Source organism: Tachypleus tridentatus, chromosome 13 (assembly GCF_004210375.1).
Source record: "Tachypleus tridentatus isolate NWPU-2018 chromosome 13, ASM421037v1, whole genome shotgun sequence".
Taxonomy (NCBI): Eukaryota; Metazoa; Arthropoda; class Merostomata; order Xiphosura; family Limulidae; genus Tachypleus; species Tachypleus tridentatus.
Window position 1 is genome coordinate 170,928,467 of NC_134837.1, and position 13,340 is coordinate 170,941,806.

Below are 13,340 nucleotides of genomic sequence, written 5' to 3' on the forward strand. Positions count from 1 at the left end.
AATGCAACAGAATGAAAAGAAAACTGGCACTGTGCATAGATATTACAAACTTAAGGTTTCAACAGAAGTGAAGAAAAGTTATAAAATTATTGAAAGTTAACGAAACCCTTCATCTCTTCAATTCCGTACCTTATAAAAGCTTCGACTCTGTTATTTCCCTGATAGGAGCTCAAATGCTGTCTGTTTCAACCACTTGCATTACTACACAATTAGTGTGTTGTCTGTCAGTCAGGCAGTCAGTAGACACTAAAATGACGTCACATGCGACACGATTAACGTTGCAATTTGTTCTGTTGTCACGTCAGTAAAACGTGTGAACTACATGAATCAAGAGAAGAATTGTGCACTTTGTAGGCTTACAAAGCAACACAATATATGAACTTCAAAAGCAATTTTTATTCTTAGTTTTAGTTTTATTTCTCTTGAAACAGAAAACTTTCAGGGACCCTGTGGAAGTTCATTTAGTATTTATTCATGCTTTCTGAGTTCATAAGTATCATAAAAATAATGTAGCAAATGAATTCACGAAATAAGTATTCTGATATTTGAACAGATGACCAAATAAGCTAGAATCTATTTGAAATATAAATAACCTAAAAACTGAGATAAAACAAGAATTCCTAGCGATAACGGAAAAGAAATGGTATTCTGTGTCTTCTTTTCCCCTAAAAATAAGGCCTTCTAAGGTATAAACAAATACAAATTTTTAGCAGGTAACTACAAAGCAGAATAATCAAGGACTAAAGGTAATTTAAACTCAAAACTATGCTTATATATATCGGTAAGCAAATTCGCAGCTTCAAATCTCACCAGGCCTCAGTTTTCGCTCGTTAGTTAACATTTCTGCGCTAAACTCTAAATACATATTTTCTTAACGACATGAAACAAACTTTCGTTTCCCAGCACGGAATTAATTATCCTCTCTTAAGCTGACATAAATATGCGAAATATTATTACTCAACTTATGGTTGTATGTTATAAAAGAACTAATAAGTATTTATCACTAAGGCATTCCCTGCTTAGACGGGAAACACAGACCATAGAGATGCTTAACGTCTCCTTCGATTACTCAACTTGACTGAAGCAATAGCCAATTAAAACCCATTTGGTTGCAAAGAGGCAGAACTTGTACTTGACAAAGATTTATCATTCTTTATAAAAACTTGTTTATATGTGAATATTATTTAAATCGAAGAACACTTCCTCCTCGGTACACTGTCAACAAACACTTCAGTTAAAACCTTCATCCTGTTACTTATTTTAAAAAAAATTTAAAGAAGGACTCTCACCAAGTAGTCTACAAGTAATTCTTAACAATTCATAAACCAATCCTTATATATCTCAATACTAGAGATCCCCGCTAGTACAGCGGTAAGTCTATGGATTTATAGCGCTAAAATCAGGAGTTCGATATCCATCAGTGGACTCAGCTTATAGTCCAATTAGGCAATGCTATAAGAAAAACATAAACACACAATACTAGGAAGAAATTGTTGTTTGAATATCGCGCAAAGTTACTCGAGGGCTATCTGCGTTAGCCGTTCCTAATTAAGTAGTGTAAAACTAGAAAGAAGGCAATTAGTCATCACCGCCAACGCTTGAGCTACTCTTTTACCAACGAATAGTGGGATTGACCGTAACATTATAACGCCCCCACGGCTGAAAAGGCGAGCGTGTTTGGTGCGACGGAAATGAGAACCCACGACCCTCAGATTACGAATAGAGCGCCTTAACTCACCTGGCCATGCTGGGCCTACTAGGAAGAGAATTAATTTTGTTTTCTTTGGGATTTCGCACGAAGCTACTCGAGGGCTATCTATGCTAGCCGTCCCTAATTTACCAGTGTAAGACTAGAGGGAAGGCAGCTAGTCATCACCACCCACCGCCAACTCTTGGGCTACTCTTTTACCCACGAAAAGTGGGATTGATCGTCACATTATAACGCCCCCACGGCTGGGAGTGCGAGCATGTTTGGCGCGACTCGGGCGCGAACCCGCGACCCTCAGATTACGAAGCGCACGCCTTAACGCGCTAGGCCATGCCAGGCCCGAAGGGAATTAAAACTGAGTGATTAAGTTTGCTAACTGGTTGGTTGTTTTAGAGCAAAACTGCATTGATTTATCTGTGGGAAATCAAACCTCGCATTTTGGTATTGTACATCCGTAAACTTATAGAAGAATAAGAAAAGAAGGCGACCGAAGATGGCTTACACTAGCAGCCTGCTTTTATATTTGTAAAAAAATAAAAAATGTATTCAATTATTATAATTAAAATACAAATATCAAAAACAGAAAATATATAAGAAGACAAGCAAATTTATATATAAAACAAAATTTATGCAAGTGTACCTTTTTTTATTATTTACAACCGAAAGCATAGCGGTATACGTGGTTTCAGCTTATGAACGTGTTTAGTTTGTAAACCCTTAAACTATGCAGTTTCGGCTTATATTGATGTCACGTGCTTCATACGTTTTGCAGCTTATTTTTAATGCAAATACACGAAGCGTTAAATGCTAATTACATTAGACTCATATGAAAATTAGCGGATATGCAGGCTAATCAAGGCATAAGTAAGTTAATTACTGCATACGGATGTTGGTAAGTAGCCGGATTTTCATGTGAATATGTAGAAATACGCCTCTGTTAGCAGACGCTAATTCTGTGATCCGTTTCTGTGATCACTCTGTAGAGTGATAATCATTATAAAGTTCACTAAAACGAGTAAAACCATAGAAACGAAGGAAACTTGACAGCTTAATCTGTTAAAGTGTTATGTCACAATGAAACTTGTCTACGCTTGAGTGAAAGTGCACGGTTATACTGCTAAATTATGACTCCATAATTAGTTAAAATGGCTAGATTAACTAAAACACAGGAAGAACAGCTCTTCCACTTAAAATTAAAGTATTATCCGAAACTAATTGTCGCACTTCTTTTTGTTATAAACATTGTACCATAACTAACGGTACCCTCACTAGTTCTTCTAAAATGAACAAACTAGATAAATAAAACAATAAGTGAATCATTAAACACGAAAGAAAGAAAAGAACAAACAAACTAGAAAATATATTGCAACTCCTGAAAATTAATGCATGTGTCAGTTATTAAGACTTGGACGAATGTTCTCATTCGGAGTAACTTTATGGCATTTTAACAAAAACAAACTCAGTATTTACACCAGAAATAATTCATTGTACAAAATAAGAAATGACAATATTTACTATTGGCTTTAATATTTAACTTTAAGAGAAAATAAAAGGTTCCTGTCTGTTAGAATCTGACGAATATACTGTGGGCCTCTTTTGTAGACTTAACACCCGCTAATTTCCCAGGATTAAGTCCGATGTTCAGATACCCCATTAACAACTGTGTTATCAAGGGGTTTATTCAACGTGACGTTAATGAATGACTTCAATTACATTTCAGATTACTGCTAGAAAGTTGTAATGTATTTTGACAGATTGAAAGGGTATTGTATACAAAAAGTACTTTTAAAACGGTGTTACTATATATGTGTGTTTATGATGCTCCAGTACGAAATGTTTCAAATGATGACCGTCAGTGGATAGCATATGTTTATATGTACTGTGGATGATTTTGACAATGACTGATGCATTATAAGAACCATTTGATTAGTTTCAACAATTAGTTTCCCATATGTTAGCTTTCCAACTTGATTTTAGTTAACCTTGGACATTGGTAACGTCAATGTAGCAATTTCTCTTTCGGTTTCTATTATATTCCAACTCGACGTTCATGGTATTTTAGCCAGTACATCATTGCCATCTTAATCGACCAATCAATAACGAAGTAATGTGAAATACATGTTTGTCGTTAAAGATTAAGTCCAAATATTTTCATCATTTTAGTTATTCACATGTTACTGATAAAATGACGCATTTGTTGCATAGAGTCATTAATCAGCTATAAAACAATGAAAGCATCCAGTTTCTTACGTCAGCCATATCTGTAGCTCATTAATTCCGGCGGATTATTATTGTTGTTTACAGTTAGGTTAAATAACGTGCTATCCGCGTTCCGCCTATCGCGTGAAATCTAAACACAGATTTCAGTGTTGGAAGAACAGAAACTTATTATTCTTATTAAAAAGATAAAGTAAATAGCACACTACTTTAAAACTCTATAGTCTTCCAATAACATCAAACTGGCAAATTTTCACTTCTTGAACACATATCACATTTCAGACCCAACATAGCCAGGTGGTTAGGGCCGCAGGTTCGAATCCCTGTCACATTAAACATGCTCGCCCTTTCAGATGTGTGGACTTTATAATATGACAGTCAATTCCTCTGTTCATTGGTAAAACAGTAGCCCGATTGTTGGCAATGGGTGGGGATGACTAGCTGCCAACTCTCTAGTCTTGCACTGCTAAATTATGGATGCTTAGCGCAGATAGCCCTCATGTAGCTTTGCGCCAAATTAAAAACAAACGAACAAATATTACATTACTTAAGTTTAAGAAAATTATTTTGTGAAAAATATCCTTCACACATCATATTCCAATCGTATGACTTGTAACATTTGTTTTCTAGATATCTTTACACAAACCTTTGTTTCAAGCCAATAAATACACCAACTTCTGAACAGAAGTCATAAGAATAATGTTAGTTTTAAAGCTTTCATGCCTTCCCGGCGGTTCAAGGATGAGACGTAATGCTCCAAACTGTGATAGGCATAGCGTTGATAGCCAATTGTGCAGCTTTGTGCTTAACAACAAACAGATAAAGCCGTTATATTTTGTGCTATATGAGCTGGGTGAAATAAATCAGAACTGAAACGAAATCACATAGATAAGTATTACACTAATACATAGCTTTTATAATAGTATCTAACACACCACTTTCTTTTGAGATGACAGCGTAATATATGTCATTTAACTAGGGTACAAAAACGTACAAAATGTTATATACAGAGTTCATGAATTTTTCAAGTTCCCATCCATTCACAAACGTTATTTTTACGATTACTTTTACTTACGATTAACTAAGAACGTGGCTAACTTAAAAAGCTGCCCAGCTTGAATGTCGTTTCTTTTTTCATCGTTACAGTGGATGTGACTTGTTGTCAAAATTAAAAAACAAACAACAAATAAGTAACACGATGTAATTTTGTTCTCGTAACTTATTTTTATTGATATACCTTTTGGAAAACTTCCAAAACTTTAAAATCAGGACCTGCTTATTTATAATGTTTATTTGTTAAAGCTCAAATAACTTATTTCATGTTATGAAGTTCGTAATTTCTGTACTGATTCTCCTTTTATGTATATAAAAAAACTAATGATATTAACAATGCTATTAAAATGCACATGTTTAATATTTAAATACTCTGTAAATTGATCTTAGTATATTTGATGGGAATGGTCAATTAATACATATATACATTGCTTATCATTAAACTATGCCCTGTCCTGAAGGATTCAATGTTAAATTAAATACTTCTAAATCTGGTCCTGTTCTGACAGGTTTCAAGTTAAACTTAAATACCACTGAATATGGTCCTGTTCTAACAGGTTTCAAGTTAAATACTACTGAAGCTGGTCCTGTTTTGACAGGTTTTAAGTTAAACTTAAGTACCACTGAGCCTGGTCCTGTTCTGATCAATAAACTTAAATACTACTGAATCTGGTCCTGTTCTAACATGTTAAACTTAAATATCCTGAACTGTTCTGGTTTTTAGTTAAACTGAACCTGGTTTTTCTACATTACCTATTTATTTAACAAAATGTTCGAAAACATCTTTTATTATTGTCTCTATGTTGTTATTTACATTAGAGAAACAAAACAGTTCGTTTTGATTCCCACACAGCTATACAAGGGATATCTGCTTTAACTGTCCCTAATTTTGAACTGTTAGACTAGAAGGAAGGTAACTAATCAAAAGCACCCATCAGCAGCTCTTCGGCCACTTTTGTCTAAATGAATAGCAGGATTTGACCGTCGGTCTTATCGTACACTTACTGCTCCAAAGCATGGAACGTGTATTTACGTAGCAAAGCCACAAAGGGCTATCTGCTCAGCCCACCGAGGGGAATCGAACCCCTGATTTTAGCGTTGTAAATCCGGAGACATACCGCTGTACTAGCGTGGGGCCGTGTATTATGCCACGAATAGTAAATCCACGTCCAGTCACCAGAAATAGTATGATAAGTGTATACATGATGTGTGTTGTTTATAAAACATTTTAATGTGTTATTTCCACAATTCTATGTGTTGCTCCAAATGGATCGGAGGTAAATCTGATGAATTAGAACGTTAGAAATCGGGTTTCGATACCTACGGTGGGCAAAACTCAGATAGCCCATTATGTAAATTTGAGCTTAACAACAAACAACTAAAATCTTATTGATTAAATTCATCCTTTGACATTAATAAAATAAGTATATACCTACATTATTTTTAACTTCAAAACCTGCATTCATGTGGTAATATCCATCGTATGAAACTTATAAAGCGAACAAACGATCAATAAAACTAAATCCGTTTGTTAATTTCTTTTACGTGCAGTAACATTTGAAGTTGCAAATGCGTTAATTCAGTATATTCACGCTATAAGCGGCTTTTATACATCACTATACAGTAAGTTCACTTCTTAAATATGAAATGTTCCTACCTGGCTTGCTCGTTCTACGCCATTCATAAAAACTTCCATTTTGGCCAATCTAAAAACCAATAGGTAAAAAAAAATTCTACATTAGCTTCATTAAGATAAAATACATGCTGGTACAACGTGTTTAATAATTATCATAATATAAAATTGAATAGCCGTCCTTTGAACGGGTGAAATAAAATCTCATTTGTAAATAAAGGCTAGTAAATTGTGCTGATATTTTTTAACATAATAAACATTAAAAATATAATAAGAATACATAAAGGTACCAATACTGAAAAGAAAGACATACTAGTTTCGACAGTTTTAACAATAGTGGTTGCACAGTTCATTCTAATGCTCAAAGGCTTACAATATTGGTAGTTTTTCGCAATTAAACATGAAATTAGAGTAAGGTCCAGTTCCCCGTGACCTTCATAATGTCATCTTGTATCATTGTATGAAGTTTGGTGCTAGCTAACCAAGAACTATAGAAACGTATAGGGAAAAGATATATACACACATAAAATATTAACGTTTACTTATGGATATTATAAATCTAGCTTCTTAGTTATCTACAACAGTCAAGTTATTAGTTATTTTTTGTACGTCTCTTTAGCAACCTTTGATGGAACATAGTTGATAACTAAAGGTCATGTTAAAATGGCTTATAAAACTACTATTATCTCTTTAGCAACCTTTGATGGAACATAGTTGATAACTAAAGGTCATATTAAAATGGCTTATAAAACTACTATTATCCACTTATCTTTACAATAATAAAAATGTGATGTTCTAATTAAAGGAAATAAAACGTGTGTTATTCCTGCAGTTAACAAAGATGTTCATTTTTAGCTTTTTTTGTTTTAGCATGAGCATTCCATATTAGCTTTGTCGTTTCTCTTAAAAGGTATAAGTAAAAACAAACGATTGCATCTTTATGTCCAATGAAATCTAAAGAGTAATGAAGTATTTAAGTAATGGCGGATCATAAATGGAAACATTAGAGTATACGAGTAAATATTCGATGTTTAATCAAGGATATCGCTGAAAATTACCGATATATAATACAATACATGCTCCAAAATGCGTTATTCATAAACTGAAAGGCAATGAACTAGCTTGGAGAAATTCTTTATAAAATGTTCAACATTACTTGAATGCTCAAATATCTGAATACACAGGTGTTTATTATCTAAGAGAAAAACCGAAAAAAAAACATATCATGTAAAACGATTGCGGGATCTTAGTATCAGAAAAGAAAGATAAATGTTTTTATACAGACGTTACAGACACTTTGATACTGCATCTGGATAATGGCACATTATCAGATGTGTTATCACAGCACTTATACTATTATTATATGTATTTGTATCACACTCATGTCGGAGGATTTTTTTTTTTTAATACTAACTTCTCTATCTTCTTGCCAGTTATGTGTCAATGTGTGATCGCTCTAGAGTTGAACAGCATTTTAGTGTTAAGTCTCCAGTCCAAACAATCATCACAAACCTATGTATAAGAGCTGGAATATTCAACTTTTTCAGTGCCTGATGGGCTACAAAGTCAGGTCAAAGATGTCTTAAAGTTACAAAAATATTGTCCATGTTTTTGAATTACCAGCAGCGTTTGTCGCCATAAGATATTGGTCCTGCTTTCTGAACAGAATAAAGAAATAAATTCCCACTTTCTTAACACACCCTGGGCTGACACTTCGTAATCAGCAGCATCACATCTCGAACCTTGAACCCTTCAATTCACACCCGAACAAGCAAGTCATCAGGCCATGCGCGGCCCGATTAAGCTACGGAAATTTCATTCTGTGAAGCAATATTTAACGAATATTTGTTATTGTAACGTTAGCTTAATGTTAGGAGTTGAAACTAATCTGAATCTCCTAAATTAGCCCAAGCTTGTGAAATTATAGCTGAAAAATATCGTTATGAGTGAGGTTAATTAATTGAAGATTGAATTAAACTGACTGTAGCAGTCATCATAGGTTTTTCATTTCTTTAAGTGTTTAGTCAGTTCGCTTTATATGACTGACTTTGTTAACGCATATGCAACTCTTAAGTGTTTTTATGTGTGAATTATACAAGTAGCTTGTTTTTTGTCAGGCGTTCTTAGCAATTAAGAATTTTTCACACTTGTGTAAAAACGTATTCCTGAAACATTTTTTGAGCTTAGACATGAAATTAACGCATTATCTAAATTCATCAAATATTTAAAGATGCTTTTTTCCATTTCACACAATTTATAACTGGAGATGTTATAAATGAAACCGAACAATTTACAACCATCGATCTTTTCTTGTTAATTACAACTGTTTTCACAGTAAATTCATGATGAAGAAATCAAACGAACTCTTGTTCCTCCTATCTTTTAAGATGCTCAAAATAACTACCAAACATTTCAAAAAGTTCGCGGTTCCAGATCGGCAAATGAAAACTTCACTTGTACATTACGATAACGTCGACTACGTTCTCACAAAAGTGTTCATGAGATAAAGAACATCTTTCAAAGTGCCTCACTTGAACATTCTTGAAAATAAAAAACGTCGTTATAGTTGAACAGCCACTTTGCTTGTTTTCTTACACATAAAATTTCACAATGTGCAATTTTTTTTTTTGCTCTACAATTGTGTTTAGAAGCTTTATATTTATTACACGTAAGTTTAGGTCTGTCTACGTTTTAAAACTTAAAGCCCTCCAACAAAATTTTCCAATAAAAAACATTGTGATTTTTCGTTCAAGACCCGTTGGTTGAAATGCAAAAAGACGATTTAAAGAACAAAAACGTGACACATAATATTTATCCTGCAAGAAACGTTTCATAACAAACTGCATATATAATTAAGAAATAGGGAACCAAATCCTCACTCCTTGCTTTTTTCAACAGCAATATACAAGTCCATGAATCAGGGCCGGTGGTTAACGCACTCGACTCATAATCCGAGGGTCGCGAGTTCGAATACTTGTTACGCCAAACATGCTCTCCCTTTCAGCCGTGGGGTGTTTTAATGTGATAGTCAATTCCACTATTTTTAGTAAAAGAGTAGTCTAAGTGTTGGCGGTGAGTTGCGATGACTAGCTGCCTCCCCTCTAGACTTTCACTGCTAAATTAGAGATGGCTAGCGCAGATAGCCCTCGTGTAGCTTTGAGCAAGTTTTAAAGACAAACAAACTATGAATCAGTTAGCAAGCTTAACAAAGAAATGTGATTGAACTATTAAATGAACCGTAATGAAAGCATATCCCGGAGAATCAACACTATCCTTCTGTTAAGTATGTACGTTTACATTAATACGAAATTTGTATATGCGCGGTGCTCCAAACTGTGCTGTGCTTTTACTGAATGTAAATTTAATTATCACTTGCACGTAGTTTCACGTACATTTATTGATCCACGCATCCTGTCTAAATAAAACACAATTCTCTTAGCATTGACCTATGTCTATCTGCTACAGCAAATGTTTATACTTTACAACGGCTTCGGCAAATTAATATTTCAACTTCTAACAGTGGAGTCAGAACGGGATTTTAAGGTTATTAAAAACAGAGGGCGCAAGAAGAAAGCTGAAATAAAGTGATATTTAATACGATGAGTTGTGGTAATTTTAGTAATATAAGCACGAGATTAACACAAAATAAAGAGAGCCATCAGAACATGAAAGCGAGAGACATGTGGATATAAGAAAGTTTAAAGAAAAAAAGGAAGAACAAGTCGGGACTAAATCCCAGAATTTTCTAGTAATCACTTTAAGAGAAAAACAGAAACAAACCCAACTTCTTCCACCACACGAACATTCAATGTAATCATCTTTTACAAGCTGAAGTAAAAAATTACCTAAGAACATTTGACCTCACTTTTTTAATGTGTTAGAAACCTGTTTTTATCATGTTTGGCTTATAAAAATGAAAACTTGTTTTCCAAGTTATAAATAGACGGTGAACCCACAACAGCCTAATGAACAAAATTACGTAGACCAATATTTAATTTTGCACAATCGTACTGAATTATCAGAACTTGTTGCTACGTAAGACAGTGCATACACCTCTTTAAGCAATATTTTTAGATTTTAGTTTAAATAAAATAAGTTTTTTACTTATGCTTTATAGTTACATTTGAAACCCTTAAAACAGCATGTAGTCCCATATTACGGTATAGGTAAAACAGGATTGTTGATGATAAGAAACCAACTGAAAAAAAATGACCTATGAAGGTCGAAACCTTGTTCTCTCCTTATCAATAAGAGTGTTAATACCAACACTAGCCGTTCTGAGATACCTTTTTACAACAGGATCGATTGCATTTCCGGAAATGTAGAAGAAAAACAAACACAAATGTATCTTTACCTTAAGTCAAAGCTAAAGAGTTATACGTTGTTTAAACACTGAAGAAAAGCCTTTTAGGGCATCAAGACTCCATTGCTTCTCTAAATGCATCGTTTACTAAGAACTACCTCTTTACCTTTTATCTGACAGTTATAAATGTATAAACTAAGATACTTTCTTTCTGCATATTTAATACATTTGTACAACATGGTGTATCTGAGATGGAGTATGTTGAACATGTCTCAAGAGTCCTGATGAAAAAGTATCTATCTTTTTTTTTAACACCTGCTAGGAACACTTACCTTGGGTGAGAACTGTTATCATAGCTGAACTTTAACAACTCAGACCTGGCCAGTTCCAAGGCTGTCAAAAACAAACAAAAAACATCGTGATTGTCTATATTTCTTATGGTAACCGATATTAGTAATAAGGCTTTACACAAGTTTCACATTATGACACATCATGTTTGAAGGTACATATACGAGTTAACAAATGCTTCCCTATCTGTAGAGAGATAGTTCTACCTAAAATCAAAAGTATTCACAAATAAAACTGAAAACTTGCTAATATCTTTAGCATTAAGGAGCTCTCCTAGAACCCCCCAGCGGAACAGTATGTCTGCAGACTTACAACGTAGTGAGCAGAATACAAATAACCTATTGTGTAGCTCTGTGTTTAAATTCGAACAAACAAATGAAAATAAGCTCTTCTGGAAAAAAAATATGACAAAGAAAAATATTTCTATAGTCTTATATAATAGCGCGAAAAGTCGAATATAATTGGAAACATTTTCCAACCGCAAATATAAATACGCGAAACGGCTCTTCGCATCAAACTTAGCAAAGGGCATTAGACTTAATATGTTTGTTTTATAATTTCGCTCAAAGCTACACGAGAGTTATCTGCACTAGCCGTCCCTCATTTATTAGTGTAAAACTATATGGAAGGCAGCTAGTCATTACAACCCATCGCCAACACTTAGACTACTCTTTTACCAAATTAGTGGAATTGACCTTCACATAATAACGTTCCTACGGCTGAAAGGATGAGCATGTTTGGTGTGACGGAGATTCGAACCCGCGACCATCCGATTACGAGTCGAGCGCCTGGACAAGCTGGGCCTCGTTAGACTTCTAACAAATTTAAATTTAGTACGAAACATATACATTTTAAAAAGAGATGCCTTAATAATCCGCTCTTCTTTTTTTTGCACAATCTTAGAAGTGGCTATTTTTATCAATATTATATCAACTTTAATGAAAAATGACCTTACGATATTTTTATAAATAAAATTTTAATTTCGTAAATAATTACTGAGCGATTAATTTCATTAATAGTATAAATTACGTTTGTATATTTATGGAAACATAAAATGTGTCATTTTTCAGAGATTTCCTATGTATGGAGATAAGGAAAAAATGAGCAATCTCATTAGATGTTCGTGATACTAACTAAACATTTGAATAATTCTAAAATCATCGCTGAGACTAAATTTTACGAGCAGCATAAGATTCGGGAAGCTATTAAGACATGAATCTAACAATAAAGAAGGACAATGGTCTAGCTTTGAATCAAGTTTAAGCATCGTTTATTTCCTCTAACCTCTTGAATTAAAGTTCAACTGCTTGTTTTGCGCAGTTCCGTGAATATTACAATGTGACCTTCATTATTTGTGAATATATGGTGAAGGAACTATTTAAACAAGTTGAATTTTATCGATTTTAATATATTGTTGCTTTTAGCAACATTGTTTCGTATGCGTATTTTTGTATTATTTTAGCATGAAGTTTGTATTTACATGTTATTCAAATATGAACATTTTATTTTTTGTACAATACAATTATGGAAGTAAACGACACTGGGCACTTTTTGTTGTTTTTAAATATAAAAAATAGAGTAAATGAGTTTACGAATAAACTGAACTTTTTGATATACTTGAAATCACTACAGACATCTCAATATTTTATAGAATATGTGTAAATATAAAATAAGTAATGAAGACTACGAGACTTAAAGTTTATATGTTTTTTAGACAAGACTTAAAAATTAAAGAAAATAATCACTTATATATATATATATATATTTATATATACACAAATATGTGTGTGTCTGTGCATGTGTATAAGAACTTATAGCCAATAGGACACAGTAACAGATCACGAGCTATTTTACTCAAGCTTATAGTTCGATATTTTAAAATGGTGGATTAACTAATTTTGTATCAACAGCCGGATTTTACGTATTTGAGGTAGAAATTTATACTTAAAATGTAATATTAGGAAAATACATCAAGGATGCAACTACATGCGTTTCGACACTGGTGTTGGGTGAAAGTTTGTCTAATGAAACCTCTAATTATCAAACAAATTTCAACTTTCTAACCGATGAATTTTCGC

The 13,340-nt window shown here is 33.5% G+C and overlaps 1 protein-coding gene across 20 annotated transcripts in view; it reads right to left on the reverse strand.

Annotated features, from left to right (window-relative positions):
- The window catches only part of LOC143236810 (homeobox protein cut-like), a 159,964-nt gene that overhangs the window by 19,443 nt on the left and 127,181 nt on the right, over positions 1-13,340 (reverse strand). For 16 of the 20 annotated variants that reach the window (XM_076475393.1, XM_076475388.1, XM_076475395.1 and 13 more), the window contains 2 exons: positions 11,247-11,307; positions 6,636-6,684 (listed from right to left, as the gene is read on the reverse strand). In XM_076475393.1, the coding sequence (XP_076331508.1) occupies positions 6,636-6,674 (39 nt within the window). In that variant the 5' untranslated portion in view covers positions 6,675-6,684; positions 11,247-11,307. The remainder of the gene's footprint in view (positions 1-6,635; positions 6,685-11,246; positions 11,308-13,340) is intronic. The other 4 variants (XM_076475404.1, XM_076475402.1, XM_076475405.1 and 1 more) reach the window with 1 other exon arrangement.